Genomic DNA, 23,448 nt, shown 5'->3' on the forward strand with positions numbered 1-23,448 from the left:
TTATTTTAATAGTTTAATGTTGATTTTCGTAAGGATAATTTATAATATAATTACTATATCAATATATATTTATAGAATATAATTATTTACAATTTAGCTTTAATTTTATAATAAAAAATAAATTAATATTATAATTATATAATGAATAATTTTAGCATATTAAATAATAAATTTATTTTTAATATAAAACAGTAAATACAAAATATAAAGTAACGTGTAAATATACTTAATTAGCTTATTTACTAGCCGGTTTCCGAACTTATTTAATCAATAAGCTTGTGTGTTTGCTTAATAAGCTAGTTGACGATCATATATTTGGGAGCTCGTTTATAAATTTAAAAACGAGCTAATTTGTAAGTTTTAATGAGTAAAATATTATTGATTTTAAATTCGACTCAATTTAGATAACGAGTTTCAAAATTAAATCGAACTTAACAAGCCTAAAAAATGAATCGAGATCAATCGAATTTTTATCGAATTTGTTTACACTCTTAAATAATGATTTATTTATTTTTTTATAACGAATAAAAGATGTGATTAAAATTATAGTTTTATGAAATATAAAATAAATTATTTATTAAAATATATTATTATATATAATGAAAAATTATTATTTTAATAATATTAAAATAATAATTTTATAACCATTATAAAATTAGTGCATAATCCTAAAATGTTATAGTGATTTATAACAATGGATTCCATATAAATTTTCTCAAGATTAATAACTAATAAAAATATTATGCATATAACGATTTTGTGATAAAATTATATAGACATTAATGGAAAGCTCTTTGTGTCTTTTGATTTATGCATCTAGTGCTTCATTATTATTAATATTTAATAATGAACATCCTTATTCCAGGATTCAAATACAACAAAGAACGGATCTTTATTCAATCCTAACGAATATTATCTTTGAAAATTTTTTTAAAAAAAAATATGAAAAGAAGAAGAAATTATATGCAAAAATTAAACAAAATCCATGGATTTAATTCACACAAAATGATAAATATGTCTATGCAATTAATTACAATATAATTGGCTACAAGTCTCAAAAGATAATATAAATACACATATTATTAAATTCTCCACCAGGAGATGTTATTGGAGGATGAAGCTAGGTGGCGCTTGAGCTTTGGTGTAAGCTATGGGCAAGGTGAGCAGCTTCTTAGTCCTTCCGACATAAGCTCTCTTTGTCAGGTTGTCATAATCATTTTCCTCAATTGCATCTAATATTTTTCTGTACAACATTAAACATGACCACACCTGCAATTCACAAATCCTCACCCTCAGCTTCTGCACTACAATTTACTTAAAAATTTCTTATTTTTTACATTACAAGTGTTAATAAATTTCTATTAAAATTTCTTGTATTTTATTTTCAATAACTCGAAAAAAAGCATATACCGGCCAACGGCTATCCTTGTCGAGGTGAGAGGCTCCCTCCTCAGCAAGATTGAAGTAGTATCTTGCTCTTGTAATCTGCTCCTTCATGAACTCTCTCCACCTATCACTCACTTTTCTTGCAATTACATCCTTATCACATAGTCCGAACTCTGCAAGCTCATCTTGTGGAAGATATATTCTTCCCCTCAAAGCACTGCACCACAAAAACAATAAGCTTGTCTGTTACAAGGAAATTATATATGTGATAAGTGAAGTGAAAAAGAACTTACTCCTCTCCTACATCTCTGAGGATGTTGGTCAGCTGATTTCCAATGCCCAGGTAAAGTGCTGAGTTGTAGATATTTTGAGCAGGAACACAAGATTCTGGTGCTATTCCCATTACTGGAACTGTCATCAGACCGACAGTTCCAGCAACGTAGTAACAATAAAGATAGAGCTGTTGAAAATTCTCGTATCGACATTTCCTCGTATCCATTCGCATACCTTCGATCATGTCTCTGAAAGGCTATGATGTACAATGAAAAAAGCTGTGTTAGATTGAAAAGAACGATACTTCACCCATGGAAATGGTTATTCTTTACCGTCCAAATCATGGAAAAAGTTATCGACCGTTTACTTTTTTGCAGTACTTGGACCATACCTTAATGTCTAGAGGGAACTTGAAAACGGTGTCTGTAAGAGCAGCATCAAGCATGTCATATGGTCGTCCATCAAAGATGTCTTCAAGTCTCTCTTCCCACCTGTCAAGAACAGCAGAGCTCATGTGGACAGCATTAGGGCCATCCACTAGTTCATCTGTTCTCCTGCACCAGACTGCAGAAGAAAATCGTTTCAGTTTCTTTGCTGAAAATTTTAACGTTTAACAGACCTGAAAACATGTTGTAATGGCTAACTAGTTGATGAATAAAAGAAGTTGAAGCAATCACATCATTTAAGTTTCTTGCAAAATCAGACACTAACCCAGTTCTTGAATCTACAAATACATCAATAATCACTTACCATAAATTGCCCATATGGCTTTCTGTCGCTCCTCTGTCATTAGCAAAGTTCCTGAAACAAGACAGAACAATAACATCAACATTTTAATCACAGAATTTTTTCTGGACATTCCGCAGATTATAACTGGGTTGGAAAAAAGCTTAAACCTAGATAGAAGGTCTTGGCGTATTCAGCACAAATATTTCTGCATCTCTCAAAAGCTTCTTCAAGAAACAAAGGATGGAACTCTGGCTTTCTGCACGCATCTTGATGTGCTAAGCTAGTAGAAGCCTGAGATTGTCTCTCAACGATATCGAGGATATGAAGATCAGAATGAGGAATGGCTTGTTTTAGTAAGTGAGGAGAAGCAGTAGTACTAGTGATGGTTGCTGATTTGTTTGGAGCTGTAATCACTTGAGCTCTAGCTCTTGTAACTATGAATCTTGGTGGATGCAAGAATTTACTAACATTGTTTGATTTTATGCAGCAAGGCTTAGCAGCTGGAAGAGAAAACATTGAACACATTTGGCAATCTTTCAACGAGTTCTTTCCAGGATTGACAAGATCAGAAGGAACCTTCAGGATTCCCCCCAAAATACATACAAGCTCTCTCTCTTAAGTTATTGTCTTAGGGCCAAGGATTTAATAGCAAAACGATGTGACCCTTGTCGGAAATATGAAATTACTTGTGTAGCTCTGAGATCTCTATTACTGAGAATCTTTCAATTATGTGAAGAAAGCTGCTAAGTTTTGTTCTATCTGTTTGTTTCTTGCATAGTTGCATTGTCCCTGCTGGACAAGCACCGTGCTTGTATGATGAATCAGACAAAAACAAACTTTAATTTAAAAAAAAATATATTTATATAATGTAAAAGGTAAACTGAGTTAAATTGTAACTAGTAATAAATGAATATTATTTAAAATTTACTTGTATCTAATTTTTTTTTTTTTTTTTGAAATAGGGGGTTGGGGAGTAGAACCTTAGACCTCACTTGTATCTAATTTAAATTTATTAAATTTTAAATTTTTTAATTATTTATTATTCTACTATTAATTTAATATACAAATTGAACATAGGTCAACATATTTAAAAATAACGTCAAGAGTATCACGTTAAAAAGTTGTGATAATATCAATTATATTAACATATTTAACATTGGTAACTATTTAATTCTCAAATAGCTAACAGGGTAAAAGTTAAAATCTTGAAATGTAATTATTTTGGTTTTTAAAGTGTAAAAATGCAAAATTAAAAATAATTAAAGTGTAATTTTAAAAAAAAAAGAAAGATATATAGAATCAAGTGGATCCTACGGTTGGATTTGAAATACTGAGCTGTGGATTTTTGTAATTAATTATTAATACGTTAACATCGAAAATTATTAATTAATTAATAATTTATGAACTATCAAATGACATATATTCCCACAAAATGAGTTAGAGAATATTGGGTTTTACAAAGATGCTGAAATTGTCCTATTAAAAACCCTATACAAAGCCAAAAGATAGCATTGTTGAAAGCTATGTCTTCTTATGCAATTCTTGATCCCATTTGATACCTCATCCTATCAAATCCTTTGGTTCTAATTTTAGGGTTTTGTCCTTTGGCTTCAACACTGCAAGTTGTTATCAATGGAGTTTGATTGCTTAACGTAACAAGAAAAAGATACAAATTTCCATCCTAATAACCAATCATAAACCCTAATGAATGGATTATATTGATGTCATTTTACTAATTTGGTTTAGAAACCTTACAAAAGGTAGTTTTTGGAATATTTTCAGAGAGCGAGTAATTTTTACACGCATCAACTACATACTCGGCCAATGATTAAATGACATATTAACTAAAATTATAATTAATTTTATATTTAAATTGAAATTAATCAATTTCCATTAGATAAATACTATACATCTTAGAAAAGGACGGTAATGGATTGAGTATTTATAAATAATTAATTAATAACTTTTATACATATTACATAATAATTTATACAATTATTACCATTTTAAAGTATAAATTAATTCTTTTTAAAAAATACTTCATTTAAATTTTTCGATTAAAAATTATAATACTAAATGAATTCAACTATTTTTCAAATAATAGTAATTAAGTTTAGAATAACTTTGACTAATTTAACATAAATTTTAATCAGTTTTAGAATGAATTCAAATATAATAATTCTCATAAATACTCTGCATGCTACAATGCCTATTCAAAATATCAAGAGCAAGAGATTTCATAGCTAAACTAACACATTTATTCAAAAATTAAATTTGTCTTTTTTTTTAATAAAAATTAGAAATTGAGATAGTAAAAGCTAATATCTCTCATATTTATTCAAATACATTTACTACCAAATTAAATTTGTGAGTACAATTAAATTCGTCTCGATCAAATAATATTTATTAATTTTTTTATTTATTATTAATGAATTCATAGTATAATAAAATAAAATATATAAAATATAAATGTTATACATAAAAAATGTTTCATTAAATATTTATATTAAACTTAGATACATACTATTCCAATATGGAAAACAATATTAATCTCACTAATATCAGATAAAACAAAACATCAAATGCTTTAACTATAATTTTTTTCTATCACTTTAAATTTTCATTATATATATCACTTTAAATTTTCATTATTTTATATATATATATATATATATATATATATATATATATATATAAGCGAAAGTAAAGGAAAATAGTGAGATTGATAAAAAAAAAAATATTGTTGAAATAAAATATTTTTAAAAAAAAATTATTTTATTAGTTAAACAAAACTCAAAGAACCATATTGTAATTTTACCGTTTGGGATCCAAGAAAATAGAGAGAATGGAAAAATGAGAAGAATTTTAGTTCGAGTTGAATACAATTGAAAAAGAAAAACTTCAGCTTTATTTATCTTCATCAAACAAACACTTCTACTATGTTTTTCACAGTGTTTCTTATAAATATATACATATATTTAGAATGTTTCCTGTTGTTTTCTATACTGTAAATCTTCCATTTCTCTACAGAAGAAGAAACAAAAAAATAAAAATAAAAATAAAATAAAATTACTGAGTATTATTCATTGTCCTTCAACTCCATGGACATTGGCTTAAATGCTGCTAAAACCACTGCAACTTTACAAGCAAGAAACCCCATCATTCCTAGCAAAAGTTCCTTTGGGGTCAACGCCATGGGAAGATCTCCAGAACTATACTTCACTGCCAGAAAGGTGAATCCTAGTGCCAATGCCAAGCCTAAGCCTGAGACTGGCCCCTTAAACCATCTAAATACCTTATCAATCACACCCATGCTCGTTGAAACTGGAGGCGAAGCAGGTATTCCATCAACAGATCTTTGCAACAATAACAAATATAAGAAGCCTACAGTTCCACCAAGGAAGAATGCAAAAGCTTCATTCCCTCCAATTGAGAAATTTGCTATTACTGAACCACCAAAAATTAGAGCAGCATCATATGATAGCAAAGATAACTTCAAATCTGAATACTCTCTCATAGTTTCTTCATTAGAAATCCTGCCACCTGACACTGATGCTGAATTTGAAGGCCTTTCACTCAACAAGTTGAATAGGTCAATCCCAGATAATTCTGAAATAGAGCTAGGCCTTAGTTCTATCACAGATATGTCACTGCTGTCTCCGAGCAAGACATCATCTACTTCAAATTCATAATAGAAACCAGTAAACTGAATATTTTTCCCATCACCTTGCTCCAATGAAGGTTCACAAGCACTAATGACCATCAGGCTAACATCGTCTAATCTCCACTGACCTGACTTAGAAATTCAAAACACAGAGGAAAGGGAAACCAATTGTTACAAGGATCAAGTCAAACATATCCTACAACATCTCCAAAAGCTTTATCAATTTAACTAGTACATTGTGGAGATTTAAGTGAAAAAAAAGTTTTAGTCAGTGTGTTCTGGAGTTTAATTGAGAAAGATTTAGTCATGATTGGTGCATTTTACTTAATTATTGGGAATGCATCAGCATATTTCTGATGCCTTTCAGGCATATGTGAATGAGCTCCCAAACTAATATCCTCCACAATTCTGGTGCATAATATATAACTGCTATGCCTATAGGCTATCAGAACAACCTACATCTACAAGAGACGAACCTGATTCAATGCTGATCCAAAGAGCTTCAATTCTCTCTAATTTCGGTCCTTTGAAAGTGAATTCATCAACCGAACCTTGTTGGAAATGCAGTATGCTGCACTCATTATCCATGGGTTCTGCAGAATCTGATTTTATAATCACAGGAAATCTCTGCAATATAGAGTCACCATTTGTGTCTATCAAGCATAAAAGTATTCCAGCGTTCGGATCACTCATACTTGAGCCATATGCATTACTAGTCTGTAGCTTCACCTTGAATAAAGACTCAGATCTAACAACACTAAAAGATGTAAAATCCTTCCCTTGTAAGGTTTCTGTGCAAACTTTTGGTTCTGCGGCTTCTAAAAGGCGTGAAGGTTTTGCATAGTCCTGAAAATCTGAAATAGAACCATTGCTATTTATGAACTATGTGTCAATGGCAGAATTGAGAAATCATAAGGAACGGTAGCATGTTAGCCCAATGTAAATTAATGCATAAGCTGCACATATGGTATTAGTGCCACTGCACTGAACAATTTAAATAAACGCCATAAACAAAGCAGAACTTTTCAGTTAACAATGCCCTTTTGTTTTTCTAACTATGCTGTTGAATAATACTTGGAAAGGAAAGCTTATTTGATTGTAATAAATTCATTGCATATGAATTGACATCACTTTTGGATCCAAAGACAATATATGGGACAACTCCTGTTATCTCTTGAGACAAGTTATGCTTTCTTCCATTTGTGGATAAGATCCAACACAGAACATACTTTGAAAGAAGTTTCTATTATATCCTACACATACGGGAGTCAGGGAAATCACCACTTACAAGGCATGGAAAGAAAACATGAGATGAGGCAATAAACCAAGGTTATTTGTGTATGCAAATGACAGGTATCTAAGATCTGATGAAATATATTTACCAATTCTCAATTGCTCATAATTTAAGTGCGAGACCTACCATTCAAATGTAAATTATTCAAAATTTCTCAGATTAATTATTCTATACAATCTGATTCTATTTTTGATAAATGATGTTGTAGTATTTGTGTCCAAAGCAAATGCCAAAACATCTTAAAGAAAATGAAATCTAAATTCAGCAATACTAATAGGCAGGCTTGTTGAAGGCTTTAGATTTGACAGGCACCATAATCAGAGAACAAAATTTGTTTGAAAACTATGCCTTGTATACCGTTGAAAACTGCAGCAGGTAAACATCCATTCCGAAAATGAGTATCCATTAGAGCAACTCTCAATAACTTGACATAATTGTACTAGATTAACTGAAACTCATCCTATGAATAGTAAAAGCTCTAAATTCAAGAAATAGGAAAGCTATTAAAGAAAAAACCCAAGAACCCATTAACGTCAAGAAGCATCAAGAAAGAAAGCGATACCTTGGAAATTATACTGTTTGTAATTCTTGATAACAGGGAAGCGAGAAATAAGAAAGCTGCTACTTCTCCTAATAGGAGTTGTGAAAGGTGGGTGCTTTCTTCTTTTATGGAGGAGATTACGATTTACTGCAAACATACAACGGCTTAAAGAAACCGATTCCATTGCCATGTCTCCACTTCAGTTCTATGCAAAGGAACCGTAACGCATGCTGCAGATTTTTTATTTTCAAAAAGAATACAAGCTCTTAAACAAATTCATAAAAATCCTCATTCGCCGTGCAACGCGTTTGTAGTCCAACGGTTAGGATAATTGCCTTCCAAGCAATAGACCCGGGTTCGACTCCCGGCAAACGCAATTTTTTCTGTTTAACTTAATTTTATTTTTTCAATTCCAAAGATTTCAAATTGAATTTTTAATTATAAAAATTAAAATGAAAAAACGATTTGTAAGCACTTGAACAATGTAAAAAGAAAATCACATAACAATGAAACAATTTGCTTATTGTTCATTCAACAAAGCTACAAATAATAGAATTGGTGGAATATTGTCCAACCATACAATTTTTGACAGTTGGCAAAATAAATTTTACTGTGAGCAAGCGTATTTGCTGAAAGAACATGCCCAAAATCACTAATCAATATAATATATGGATTAGCGTATATTTATTTGTTGAAAAAATTTTTTTTTTCTCATTTTTTGATGTTTGAGTTATTAAAAGAAATCATTCAATATAAAATAATTTTTAATAAAAAAATTAATTTTATTTTATAAAAAAATATTTTTTTTTAAAAGTAAAAGTCATTTTCTCTAATTGAAAGATGTTATTTACATAATTTTATTAATATTTTTTATTTTTAAAATCACTATTAAAAAATAAAAAAAATATTTTTATAAAAAATATTTTAACTTATATAAATTATTTTCTACGAATAAATATTTTATTTCCATTTTTTTATGATTGCATTGTAATTAACTTATTATAACTTAAGAGATTAGAGTAATTAATCTCCAGTTATAAATTAAACTAATTATATCTAATTCTATACTTTTTCTAAACTTTTGGTTCATTTTTTTATTAAAATTTAAATAAGTAAATTTAAGTTAGAATTCTTCTTTAGACGCATACTTTAATTTAATTTATTTTGATGTGCAAGTTATAATGTGTTTTATTTCTTTTCTTCTTCTTCCTTTGTCTCTATGCAATTGCACACAAGTATATTTATTTATAATGCTTCATCCTCCTCCGCCCTCTCCAGCAATAGAATAACCGGCCCCTATTCAGCCCAAGTCTTCTATAAAAGGAACCTTCACTACTGTTGAGCCCACACTAGAAAATATTGGGGTCAAGTCCTCTTAACCTCATAGCATCTAACATCTGGCGCTGGCACTGACTCGAAAAACCTCTCTTCTTGAGGAATCCTACCTATTAGTCCTCATAGCCAAGAATTCTTTAAGGCCTTCTTGGCTATGAGGACCATCATCGCCTGAACGAAGTCGAGACGGATGACCTCTTCGATAATATCATACACTCTGCCATGGAGATTGTCCTCTATGCATACATGGCCAATGAGTGAGACAAGGCTCTAAGGTGAGAGTTCGAAGCGCAAGAAACAGACAAAAAATCTCCTACAAGAGGAGTGCTCGAGGCTGAAGGCTCGGGTTGACAAAGTGAAAGGCACGGAGAGGGAGACTCTAAAGTCAGTAGACAAGCTTCAGGCAAACCTAGATAAGGCTAACACCTCCAAGCTTGCCTTTGAGAATCGGGGAAGGAGTGCTAAGGATCAAGTGGCTACTCTCAAATGCCAAGTTCAAGAGCTGCAGTCTCAAGCAGAGAAGGACCGAACCGCGACATCTAGGATGGCTGAAATGGAGGCTGAGCTTGAGGAAACTGTGGCCTGGGGCAGAGAGATAATTGTACAAGGGGCAGGACTCTGTGAAGAAAAAACTCGCCAAACATTTTCCTATAGAGGACTTCTCTTGCATTGCCGATAGGGGTGAGCATTCGGTCAGTTCAGTTCAAAACCGAACTGAATCGAATAAACCGAAAACTGAAATTTTAGTGTTTATGAAAACCTAACCGAACCGATTTTGGTCAGAAACTGAATCGAACTGAACTGGTCTGATTCAGTTTGATTCGGTTCGGTTTGATCGGTTTCGATTTTTAATAAGTTTTTTATTTTTTACACTTTATTTTTAATATTTTAAAATTTAATTAAAATATTTTAATCTTAATATGATTTAATTTCTCTATATTATTGAAAAAATATATTATTATTACTAATCGGTTCGGTTCGGTTTTTTCGGTTTTTTTCTGATCAAAACCGAACCGAACCGAAATAACCGAAATTTCTGAAATTAAAAATCGAACCGAACTGAAATGTATAAAAAATCGAACTAAATTTTTAAATCGGTTCGGTTCGGTCGATTTTTTCAGTTTGAACCGAATACTGCTCACGCCTAATTGCCGATATATTTCCGAATGAGGAGGATAAGAAGAAGGATGGGCAGGACAAGGGGAGAATATTCGAAGACGATCCTCCTGTCCTGGCCTCTGTTGTAATAACAATAGATGAACTTATAATAGAAGCTCGGGAGAAAGTGACTGATGATGTCCTTCCTACCCTTTAATACTCCTTTTTAATGAATGAAAGAACTTTTCATTACATTTTGTCATTATTTTTACAAAGTATTTGTATGATCGGTACTCAATCATAACCCTCGTTCGACCATAGCCAAATAATAATTTCTACAAAATTGCTAAGGGGTTAGCATCTGATAAAAAAAGAACTTGGTAATAATTTTCTTTACCAAAAAATGGCTAAAACAGACTTGTTAATTGAACTTAACATCCGGTCATTGGTCTAACTAGTGGCCATAAAATAAATAACTTGAGAAATTAAAAGAACAGGACTAATACCTGAACATGTAGCTTGGCGAATACCCGCCTTGTGGCCTGGATATGAAATGTCTTAGACAAATTATAAAATGAGACTATTAACTGGACATGTGGCCTGGTGACGGTGGCTCACCTTGTGGTTTGGGCATGAAATACCTTAAGAGACTTTTTGTGAAGCGAGACTAACACTCGGTTGCGTGGCCTGGCGAATACCCGCCTTGTGGTCTGAGTACAAAATGCCTTAGAAATATTTTTGTAAAACAGGATTAACACTCGATTGTGTAGTCTAGCAAATATTCACCTTGTGGCCTTGATATGAAATGCCTTAAGAGACTTTTTGTGAAGGGGACTAACACCCGGTTGCGTGGCTGGGCATAAAATGCCTTATTTAGTGGGATTAACATCCGGATGGATTATGGGCATGGCGGATACCAGTCTCGTGGTCTAATATAAAATGTCTTATTTAGCTGAATTAACAACTAGATTATGGGTCTGGCAAAAATCTGGCTTGTGGCCTTTTTCTTGTCTCCTCATATCCTCGCCTCTCTGACTTTTGATTTTGCTTTTGACTTTTCCTTTTCCTCTCTCAACGCTTGGACTTCATCATTCAGCCTGATGTACTTCTAGACTTTGTCCTTCAACTGTTGGTATATAGCGGTCGAGTTCTTGATTAGGGAATCCATGAACTTGATGTTGCATGTTTCTTTCTTTAACGCTTCACATGTTATCTCATAATTTAATTCCTCCACTTATATTGCTTATACATTAAACCGTGAGATAAAACTTCTTAAAGACTCGCCCTCTCCTTGGTGGATCTTTCGCAAGTCAGAGTAGAGCTTTTTAGGAGATATACAAGTAATAAATCTGGATTTAAATAATATAGCAAATTGAATAAAGTTCTGAATTGAACCTGAGCTCAAATGTTAGTGTCATTTCTGAGCCAAACCTATGAGTGTTGACGGAAACACTCGGTACAATACAAAATTGTTGACAACTTGAAGTTGCATTGTCGTCCTAAAAGGTCACCAAGTGACTTTTGGGATCTGTTGTTCCATTGTATTTATCCAAATTTGAAAGTTTAAACTTGGCAGGAAATGTCTCTGCCAAGATCTCTTCTGACAAGGGCGAGGCATTATCCAGCACATAATCCTCCTTCTGCTCCTTCTGGTACCTTTGTATGGACCCGTATCAACTTCCGGTCGACTTCCTTTGGAGCCTCATTCGACGACTCCTCTTATCCAGCTTGGCCTTTCCCTTGGATTGTGTTTGGATTACCTCAATCCAAGTCCTTGGAGTGTCGATGGAAGCCTTCTCCTTTATTTTGGGAGCCATGAATGAGGCCTTCACCTGAGCTTTATACTGCTTGAGAGTGTTCTATAGCTTTTTTTATGCTTTGAAGCATCTACTCATTTAGATTGCTCAAATCAACTTTGTTGGTATTGATGGGGTACTTTGTCCACTACCAAGAGTAGAAGAAATGATTATACCTTTATTAGCAGTGGCCTTAGCAGCAACTCGTGAATTGTCAGTCATTTTAGATAATATAAAAGGAAATTAAGAGGAAAATGAATGAAAGACCAGTTTCTACTCCACTTGAACAGAGAAAATCTATTGGAATTTTTCGGCAACGGAACCAAAAGATGTGGTTGAAACGAGGCTGTGCTACACTTGGTCAATTTGCAAGAAAAAGAGTGTAAAGTGGTTGTCGCCTACGGCAGTCACTCCGATGCTCAAGTCAGTAAATTGAAGAAAATGGCAAGTGTAATGAAATGCTCTGAATTCAAGGGTAGTAGTGTTAGAAGAGTGTACTTTGATCTCTGTGTTCATTAGTTTTTATACTGTAAGAAGATGAAATTGATTATCACATCTCCTGGAACATCCGATTAGTATCGATTAGTGGATACGATATCCCGTGATTATAAATGTGATGAGGATATGCTAGATTGCATTCTTTAACAGTAACTTCTCATGAAGTCTCGCTGTTTAGTTAAGATTTTTTTTTTCGTGAATGGAACCAGATATCATCTTATCAAACTCTTGACACGTGACTCTATTTTCAAGTGTCAGCTTACGACCTATTTTGAGCGATTGTTGTGTTATATTAAGAGCGAGGAGTACTCCAAATTTAGTTAAATATCCTTCGAGATTTATTGGTGAGATTGTTTTAATTTTATTGATGAGTTTAAAATAATATTAAAAAAAAGATTGTCTTAATTCTAAAAACTATTCGGATATTATTTTAATTTAAAAGTTATTTTAATTTTAATATTATCTAAATGCTTAAAAATTAAATAAAATTCTTAAAATAATTATTATATAATTTTACTTAAACATTCTTATGATTTTACTGATGAAATTATTTTAACAAACAATTTTAGTTAAAATTATATGTGGATTAAAATTAATAAAAAAATATAATTTTATTAGATAGATAAATTTAAAATTTTTCAAAACATGCAAATTAATTTAATTTAAAATTTATTAATTTAATTAATCTAGAGTTTATATAAATTTCAAATTCTTAATTTTTTTATAAATTTTCAGAATAATTTTAGTTATAATTTAAAATCTAAAAAAAATATGTGGTTCTAACTGAATAAAACTATAATAAAAATGGAAGGAGCAACAAATAATAAGATTATCTAAAATAATTATATTTACATTTATTATAAATTATTTTTATTTTGATAGATTAAAAAATAATAAATAAATTTATGTGAAATTTTAATTTAAAATTAATTATAAAATATGATAAAATTTATCAATTCCAATATTTATAATATATAGATTAAATCGATTAGATCAATTCCATCCTAAAATGGGATAATTATATTGCTAAAAAAAGTGAATTTTTCAGAATAAACAGATAACACCTTCAAAAATAATATATTTAAAAAATAGTTTTCATTATCGAAAATATTTTAATAAAAAAAAATTATATATCACCACATAAAATTAAAACTAATATTTTATTTTATATATATCTCATACGTTAATTGTAATATTATATTTTTATTAGTTGTTTTTTTAGGGGTGGGTGGAAATATTATTATTATTCTCCATTTTTATGTATATTTTTATAAATCTTATAGTTATAAATTGATTTATATATATACAAGTAATAAATTAGAAATTGATTAAGTTAATTATATAATTAAAATTTTTTATATATAATACTATAATATTACAAATTTGCTACCTTATTATAGAATTAAATTATAATATATATATTATGATCATTATAATAAAAATATAAACATTTTAATATTTTTATTATATAATTTTATATTATATTTAAAAGTGATAAAATAAATATAAAAACGTTTAAAATATATTAAATAATGTTAATATATTTAAACTAACAACATTATAAAAAAAATTAATTTTTATAATTTTTGTTATTAAATATAAACTTTTAATTTTTTACTCTGCTTATTTATTTATTTTTCATGAAATTAAGTAATAAATGAATATTCAAACGATTAACTAAATTGTAGTAATTCATAAATTTTTAAATATTTGTATAAATATTATTAATTTAAATTTAAATTTTATTTTTTAAAATTATTATTATTATTATTTTAACATTATAATTATTATAAGCTACTATTATTAAAAATAATTTAAATATTCTATTTAGTCTTAATATTTATTTAATATGAATATTTAAAACAAAACAAATAAAAATAAAATAATGTAATAAATAATAAAAAATAAAATAATTCAATGCCCTATTTTTTTTTCATTTCTTTTATTTGTATACTTTATTAAATGATACTGATTAAAATGGTTAAAAATGCTTTTATAGATTAAAATATGTTGGAAAATATTAAGAGTTAATTAGATAACAACTAAATGGCCAAGCTGAATAAATCTCTCATTTATAATAATAATAATAATAATAATAATAATAATAATAATAATAATAATAATAATAATAATAATAATAATTCTTTAAAATTAATAATATATTTAATAAATAATATTTTAATTTAAAATTTAAAATTTAAAAATTTTTGGTGTTAAAACTATTAATATATATTTTTTAAAAGAGAAAAAAAATTTTAAACAAAAATTATTGGAGAAAATAAAAAAATTATATATATATGTTTTTTAACTTGAAAACCTACAATAGGTAACAAAGTTTTATAATAATAAAAATTTAAGTGTATTTTATGAAATTAAAGTATTTTTATAACATTAGTAATGCAATTAATAAATTGTGTTTTTTTTAATTAAAAATTAGAGATTGAGGGAATAAAATTTAAAATCTCTTAAATTTATTCAAATATACTTATCACCAGACTACCATATACCATGTTAAATATGTGAATGCAAATTGTGTTACTTTAACATTTTATAATTCACATTTAAATAAAAATAATAGCTTTTTATTTATTTTAATAAATAAAAAACTTATTTGTGCTATGTAATTTTTAAAGGGTATATGTATAATTTTAAGGTATATTTGATCTATTTAAAAAAAATTATTTAACTTATTTTAATAGTTGAAAAACCTATTTAAACTTAAAAAAATTAAAAATTTATCTTACTATTAATAAATATTTTAAGGATTAAAACAGCCGTTTTGCCCAATATCTTCAGGCACAAGCTAAAAACCTACAAAATTTTAATAAGAAAAGGCCGAAAGTCATGATGCGTTTGTAGTCCAACGGTTAGGATAATTGCCTTCCAAGCAATAGACCCGGGTTCGACTCCCGGCAAACGCAAATGTCTTTTTCTTTTGAGATTAAATATATATATTCTAAGAATTTTTAAATTGCAATTTCTTTCTTTTTAATTTGTAATAAAGGAATAAGAATATTCTAATTTTCGAATAATAAGTTTACAGCATTTTAGAATATTAATTTTTCCTTGGATTTCATTATTTGTTTTATTTTAAATTAAATTGTTTATTATTAATAAAGGAATAAGAATATTCTAATTTTCGAATAATAAGTTTACAGCATTTTAGAATATTAATTTTTCTTTGGATTTCATTATTTGTTTTATTTTAAATTAAATTGTTTAGGATATAATAAATTCTTATTATTTTTTCAATATTCATAAATGAATATGACATACATAATTTAATAAAAATAAACAAATTGAAGGAAATTTCTTTTTTCCCCTTTTCAATAGCTCGATTGTCTTATCTGAATTAAATTGAAATAAAGTCAAATATAGATTAACCCATAAAAGAAATTTAAAACTATGACAAAATTGTGCCATAGAATAACCCATAAATAAAGGAAAGCTGCAATTCTCAACCACAATGGTTATTAAATGATTTTCAAAATGCTCTTCAATTTTGTGGTTTATTTAATCTCGGTTATATTCATGTTAAATTTACTTGGACAAATAGGCGGAAAGGCGAAATTACTCGTGAAAGGCTGGATAGGGCAGTGGGTAGTATGGCATGGTCACAGATGTTTTCTCAGCAAGTATTATATGTGATGGAAGCAACTAGGTCTGATCCCTCTCCTTTATTTCTTTCACTATCTAATACTATGACTCGTTATGCAGTCAAGCGCTTTTGATATGAGAATGCATGGAGTTGTAAACCTGATTGCAAGCAAGTTGTGAAGGAAAGCTGGGCGGTTGCAATGCCAGTTCCAATCGCTGGACATACGGAGGATTGTGGTAAGAAATTTCAACAATGGGCCTCTTCCTTTCATAAAAATTTTAAAGATAGACTGGTAGACTGTAGATGACGTTTAGCTTTTTTACGTCGGAATTGCTGGAATTCAAATTATCCAGATTTAAAGGAGCTTGAAGAACATTATGCTCAATTGCTATTACAGCAGGAAGTCTATTGGAGTTAGAGAGCAAAGCAACGATGGTTAGCCCATGGAGATGCCAATACAAAATACTTTCATGTTATGGCTAATCATCGAAAAAAGAAGAATCTATTTACTCCTTTAAAGAATGAAGTTGGTACGTGGGTTGATTGGTCTGATGGTTTACCATAGGTCATTGTCGAGTATTATAAGAACCTGTTTACTGCTCATGGAGGAGATGTGATGCTAGTGATTTCTTGTGTTGATCGAATTGTTACTGAACATCATAATGAACTCCTTCTCGCACCATACACAGCTGAGGAAGTTCGCCTTGCTTTGTTTCTATGCATCCATAGAAATCATCAGGGCTACATGGTTTTAATCCAGGTTTTTTCCAAACCCATTGGGATCTTATTTGTAATGATTTAATTGATGCTTGCTTGAATTGTTTGAATTTGGGGGGTCCATTACTAGAGGGTAATCGGACAAACATTGTTTTGATTCCAAAAAAGAAAACTCCTGAGTTTGTCTCTGATTTATGTCCTATATCACTATGTAATGTTCTCGATCGTATTGTATGTAACATGATGTCAAATAGACTGAAGCTTATTTTGCCGAATGTTATTATGGAGAATTAGAGTGCTTTTATCCCTCACCGTATTATTGTTGCACATGAGTGTTTTCATGTATTAAATAGGAAGAAACAAGGACGATCGAGTTTTTTTGTCTCTAAAGACGGATATCTCTAAAGCATACGATCAGATTGAGTGGGCTTTCTTAGAAGTTATGTTGTTAAAATTGGGTTTTGTGGATATCTGGGTTTCTAAGATTATGTTTGTGGTTTCTTCAGTAACATACTGTATAGCCCGGGGTAGTGAAGAATTTGGTCCAATTGTCCCTTCTTGTAGTCTTCGCTAGGGTGATCCTTTATCACCATATCTATTCATTGTATGAGCACAGGGTTTGATGGCTTTCCTTTCCAAATATGAGTATCAAGGTCTGCTACATGGTATTAAGGTGGCAAAGTCTGGTTTAAAAGTCTCACATTTACTATTTGCAGATGATAGTTTGATCTTTCTACGTGCTAATGTTGATGAAGCAACTAGATTAAAGACTGTTTTAACCATTTATGAGACAACATCAGGGCGGAGTATTAACTTAATGAAATCTGATGTGTGTTTTAGTACTAATGTTGATTCAGCAACATTGGCATTCTATTTGCCAGGTGTTGGGTGTTTCGGAAGTTGAGTCCCATGAGGTGTATTTGGGTATGCCTACTGTTATTGGGAGAAATAGAAATAAGGTTTTCCGCTTTGTCATTGACAAAGTAGCAAAACGATTGGATGGATGGAAGACAAAGTTGCTCTCCAAGGCTAGTAAGGATGTTCTTATTCAGATGATTGCTCAAACGGTACCAAATTATCTTATGTCTCTATTTTTATTGCCACTAGATGTTTGTCATAAAATAGAGAATATGATGAATTCCTTTTATTGGGTTAGTCAGAATCAACATAGGGGCATTAGATGGTGGAGCTGGACCCGTTTATGTTATTCTAAGGAGCAAGGAGGGTTGGGGTATAGGAAAATACATGAATTTAACCTTGCACTTCTTGCAAAGCAAGGATGGAGACTTTTTGATAATCCATCTTCACTTGCTGCCATTGTGTTAAAGGAAAGGTATTTTCCAGATTTCACTTTTTGGGAGGCTAATCTATCTCGTAATCCATCTTATTTATGGAGAAGTATTTTAGGTGTCCACTATATTTTGGTTTAGGATTGTCGTCATCAAGTTAATAATGGCTTGACAACTTCAGTTTGGAATCATCCTTGGCTTCCTAATACTAGTAATCCATGGATTATATTGCTAGTTGTGAATGGACTTGAGGATTTAACTATGTCCTCTTTGATAGTTTCGGGTTGTGGTAGGTGGGATGTAGGAGTCATTGCTGATTTTTTTTAATAATAGGGATGCTATTTTAATTTAAAAAATTCCATTATCTTTAAACTCAAAGCAAGATAAATGGGTTCGGTCTTATAAATGAAAGCAATGTATACAGTTTCTAGTCGGTATAAGGTTGTTGTAATACCCGGCTAGACTCCGGTATCAGAATTCCTACCGTCCGGTGGAATCTCAGATGTCGGAAACCTCTAGAAGGGTAAAATCATGTTTTCATAAAATGTTTTAATGTATTTTATAGTTTTAAGCAAGAAAGGAAATGAGTTTTGTATGAAAATAACCTTGGAGGAAGACCCAGGTTCGGCCGCCGAACATGCATACGCTTCTGGAGTGCTTTAGGCCCCGAAGGCATAAGTGAGGGAAGTCCAGATTCGGCCGCCGAACCTTATGTTTGGCCGCCGAACATGGCATGCATGCAGAGGCACGTTAGGCCCCCGAAAGTGGCCTGGCCAGCCGCCTATAAAGGGGTCCCCATGTCCGAACGGGTGAGCTTTTCTCCTCGTTTTCGGCCAAAGTAAGTTCTCCGCCGTCCCTCATCGATTTTGAGCTTCTTCCTTCGAATCTTCATGATTTTCTTATGAGTTTTCACTTGGTTTGAAGATATTTGAGCTAAAGAGCAAGTTTTGAAGCTTGGAGACCAAAGAGGTGATTTCTCCCCATCTCCAAGCTAGGATCGTCTTTCCTCTCGATCTTCAAGAGGTAAGCTTAGATCCAACCTTCCTTGTATGTTTTAAACAAGTTTTATGAAGATCTATGGGGTAGAAATGCATGTTAGGTTATTTTTGAGTTTATGGGTTTATGTTGAGTTTTTGAGCAATGTGGGTTGTTTATGCATGTTTGATGTACTTTGGTTGGGGTTTAGGTTAGTTTGAGACCCCTTTATGCTTGTTGGCTTGAGTTGCTTATTGTAGAATAGGTAAATGCATGATGGAATGGATTGGGAGGCATTTGTGCATGAAAGAGGCTGAGTTCTTCCCTTTGGAAGAACTCAGGTTCGGCAGTCGAAGGCACTTTCGGCCGCCGAACCTGCCTGTGGAGGCCAACTTTTGGCTGCCGAACCCTGCCCCCGAAAGTGGACTTTCAGCTCTGGAAGGGAGTTTCGGCCGCCGAAGGTGCCGCCGAACATGCATGAGTTTCGTCTCTGGAGGGAACCTTCGGCCGTCGAAAGTGCCGCCGAAGGTGCATGACTTTTGGCTCTGGAGGGACTTTCGGCCGCCGAACCTGCCGCCGAAAGTGCCTTGTTCAGCTTTCCTTTGCATGTTTTCTATGATTGTTTTAAGGTGTTTTAGGGGGTTTTTGGGGAGTATTTTAGAGTCATGTTCTTGAGTGTTTGGTCCCTCATTTGAGTCCACCTGTGTAAGTTCAGACCCGAGGACCCCAGCAGTGAGCTAGCAGCTTTAGAGTCAGCCAGAGGTGAGTAGAATAAACCTTTACGTTTTAACTTAATGAAAGTTTTAGCATGATTCACGCATCATGAATACCATGTTATATGTATATATTAGGTTGTTGCATTAGAATTCACGAATATGTTGCATTAGAATTCACGAATATGTTGCATTGCATAATTTGTTGTTGATGTGGATGAATGTTGAATGATCCTTTAGCCCTCATATAGAATGATATGATATGATGATGATACGGTATGGAAGTCCAGGAAGACCCATTCTACGTCCCTGGCACCTTGGAATGTTATGATATGTTATGTAAGAGAAAGACCAGGACTCATTCTACGTTCTGACACTAATGGAAATGTAGAGGGCTATTGGCGACAAGTTCATCCTTAATGTGATTTGGTTGTGATGTGATGCATTCCATTATAGCGTATGATTCAAATGTTTTATTATTCTGCTCATTGGGCTCTAGTAGCTCACCCCATTTCCCTAATCCCCCAGGTATGCAGGTTCGGGATAGGCCAGGAGGTCAAGAAGAGTAAATGTGGACATGATATATTGTAAAGTATTAAACATTTATGTAATGTAATGATGAGTATTGAGGTTTAGAATTGTGCTTGACCCTAGTATGTTGTTAATCCCTTTTTGGTTACATGATCTTTTAATGAAATGTTTATGATGTTTAAGTTTAACCAAACTTTTATGATATTATGTTACCCCATTGGAGCATTGATGAGGACTCCAATGTGGGGTTGATGATTATGATCATTAGTTGTGCATGCACAGGTTGAGTTTGGTAAATGAATGAGAAAAGTTCAAAATTTTTATGTTTATGTTGATCATGTATGGGATTAAATAGGTTTACAGAATGTATGTCAGGCTTGCTACGGGTCCCGGCGGCCTTATGTCGATCTGGATCCTAGCGCTGGTAACGGTCCGGATTCCGGGTCGTTACAGATTGGTATCAGAGCCCTAGGTTCATATGATCGAACCTATAGAGAATGTCGGGTTCAAAGATGTTGTAGAAGGTCAAGCACAATAGGAAGATCATGTCCACTAGGATAGGATGTAGAGTCCTGTCTTGATTGATGATGTGAAATGCCATGATTATATGCATGTGCATTAATGATATGCTATGTATGTGATGTATGTGATGCGGGTTCATGTGTTTACACATGAACCATTTGATTCTAATGTTTATGTGATGTGTGCTGTTTTCCAGTAAGCAAAATGAGAGGAACTCATCGATCTGCACGATTGACTGAAGTACCACCGCAGGATGAGGGCATGAGTGCCCGTCCCCCTGCATTGCCAAGGGCAATGTCTAGCAGGTCTAACAGGGAAAGAGCAGTGAGAGACCCTAGAAGGTCTTTGGATATGAACAGAAGCAGGTCAGTAAGGGGAACAGTTCAAGGAGGAATGTCAAAGAATGTGGGGGATGATATGGATGTGAATCAGAGGAGGGATGGCAGTCTTGGAGTGAGTATGTCGGAGGAGGGTATAGGAGAGTCCCAAGGAGGCACTCAGGCCTCGAGATTTGTTCAGCCACCCCAGTACCCACCCTTTTCTCAGAATCCCGGGTATTCGATGGGAGGCACATCGGATTACCCCAGCTTTAATCCTTACCCTTCTCATATGCCCTACCTGTAACGACCCGAAAATCGGACAGCTACCGGCGCTAGGATCCAGGTCGGCTTAAGGCCGCCGGGACCCGTAGCAAGCCTGACATGCAACCTGTAAACCTGTTTAATCCCATACATGATCAACAACATTCATAAAAATTAAAACTTTTCTTTCATACATTCTATCATACACCAATCTCAACCTGTACATGCACTGAACATAATCATAATCATAACCATGACCCCTCTGTGGGATCTCATCAATGCCCCAATGGGCGATACAACATATGTTGAGTTGGTTTACATAAACATCACAAAACATCTAAGATCATGTATAAAAAGGGATACCTTACACATTGGGTCAAGCACAATCTCTAATCCTCAATATCCTTACATATATTACTATTCATAACTTTACATCATTTTACAATTTATCATGTCCACACTCTATCTATTACGTACACATGACTTCATTACTCTTGCGGACCTCCTGGTCTACCCTGTACCTGCAAACCTGGGGAATTTGGGAGAGGGGTGAGCTACTAGAGCCCAGTGAGCAGAATAATAAAACATTCAAAACATATGATAACATGGAATGCATCACATCACAGCTAATCACATCAAGGATGAAGTTGTCACCAATAGTCCTCTACATAGTCCAACTGTGCCAGAACGTAGAATGGGTCCTAGTCTTTCTCTTACATAGTGCCAGCGAACGTAGAATGGGTCCCACTGGTCTTACATTCCGTACCGTACATATCACATCGTCACATTATAGATCGAGGGCTATGGATCATCCAACATTCATCCACAACAACAACAGTAGAGTATGCAATGCAACATATTCGTGAATTCTAGTGCAACAACCTAGTATATCTCATGGCATTAATGATGCGTGAATCATGCTAAAATGTCCATTTATTTGCTTTAAAAACGTAATAGGTTATTCCACTCACCTCTGGATAGCTCTGACCAGACACTGGGGCAACTGACTCACTGCTGGGATCCTCGGTTCCTCGGGTCTGAACCTACACAGGTGGACTCAAATGAGGGACCAAACATACACAAACATAACTCTAAACTACTCCCCAAAAACCCCCTAGAACATCATGAAACAATCATAGAAAAACATGCAAAGGAGGGCTGGACAGGGCACTTTCGGCGGCAGGTTCGGCGGCCGAAAGTCCCTCCAGAGCCGAAAGTCAGGCAGGTTCGGCGGCACCTTCGGCGGCCGAAACTCCCAGACAGAGACGAAACTCATGCATGTTCGGCGGCACTTTCGGCGGCCGAAACTGCGCTCCAGAGACGAAAGTCCTCTTTCGGAGGCAGGCTTCGGCAACCGAAAGGCTTGCCTCCCAGGCAGGTTCGGCGGCCGAAAGTCCTTCGGCTGCCGAACCTGGTTTCTGCCAAAGGGCAGAAACTTGGTTCCTCATGCACATTTGCCTCCCAAAACCAACCAAACATGCATTTCTCCTAATCTACAACATACATACTCAAGCATACAAGTTCCTAGGGGCTTCAAACTATCTTAAACCCCATCTACAACACATCAAACATCCTCATTGTCCAAAAACATAACATGAACCCATAAACCTAACCATAAGCTAAACATGCATTCTACCCCATAGATCTACTCAAAACTTACTTAAAACATGCCATAAGCTCAAGATCGACCCTTACCTCTTGAAGATCGAGAGGTGAACGACCCTAGCTCCAAAAATGGGAGAGAGAGAGTTCCTTGAACCTCCAAGCTCCAAAACTTGCTCAAATGCTCAAAATCTTCAAAACAAGGGTAAAACTAATGAAAATCGAGAAAGATTTGAAGGAAAGAACTCAAAACCAGTGAGGGATGGCAGAGAGCTCACCTTGGCCGAAAATGGGGAGAAAAGCTCG

At 33.0% G+C, this 23,448-nt stretch overlaps 2 protein-coding genes and 2 non-coding genes across 4 annotated transcripts; 2 read left to right on the forward strand and 2 right to left on the reverse strand.

Moving 5' to 3' along the window:
- Positions 1–972: 972 nt before the first annotated feature.
- Positions 973–3,061, reverse strand: LOC110612390 (phytoene synthase 2, chloroplastic). The gene is made up of 6 exons (XM_021753163.2): positions 2,556–3,061; positions 2,410–2,460; positions 2,051–2,223; positions 1,680–1,915; positions 1,411–1,603; positions 973–1,269 (listed from the first exon to the last, which is right to left on the reverse strand). Exons 1-6 carry the CDS (start codon positions 2,911–2,913, stop codon positions 1,105–1,107), a joined length of 1,176 nt encoding a protein of 391 aa, XP_021608855.1. The 5' UTR covers positions 2,914–3,061; the 3' UTR covers positions 973–1,104.
- Positions 3,062–5,273: 2,212 nt separating this feature from the next.
- Positions 5,274–8,109, reverse strand: LOC110610406. Its single transcript, XM_021750317.2, has 3 exons — positions 7,909–8,109; positions 6,529–6,906; positions 5,274–6,180 (listed from the first exon to the last, which is right to left on the reverse strand). The coding sequence occupies exons 1-3, from the start codon at positions 8,075–8,077 to the stop codon at positions 5,468–5,470; spliced, it is 1,260 nt and encodes a 419-aa protein (XP_021606009.1). The 5' UTR covers positions 8,078–8,109; the 3' UTR covers positions 5,274–5,467.
- An 82-nt stretch (positions 8,110–8,191) lies between these two features.
- TRNAG-UCC lies at positions 8,192–8,263 on the forward strand. Its single transcript has one exon. It is a non-coding gene; the product is annotated as a tRNA-Gly (tRNA).
- Positions 8,264–15,463: 7,200 nt separating this feature from the next.
- On the forward strand, positions 15,464–15,535 carry TRNAG-UCC. The gene has a single exon. It is a non-coding gene; the product is annotated as a tRNA-Gly (tRNA).
- The last annotated feature ends 7,913 nt before the right edge of the window (positions 15,536–23,448 follow it).

Source organism: Manihot esculenta, chromosome 3 (assembly GCF_001659605.2).
Source record: "Manihot esculenta cultivar AM560-2 chromosome 3, M.esculenta_v8, whole genome shotgun sequence".
In the NCBI taxonomy this organism is placed as follows: Eukaryota; Viridiplantae; Streptophyta; class Magnoliopsida; order Malpighiales; family Euphorbiaceae; genus Manihot; species Manihot esculenta.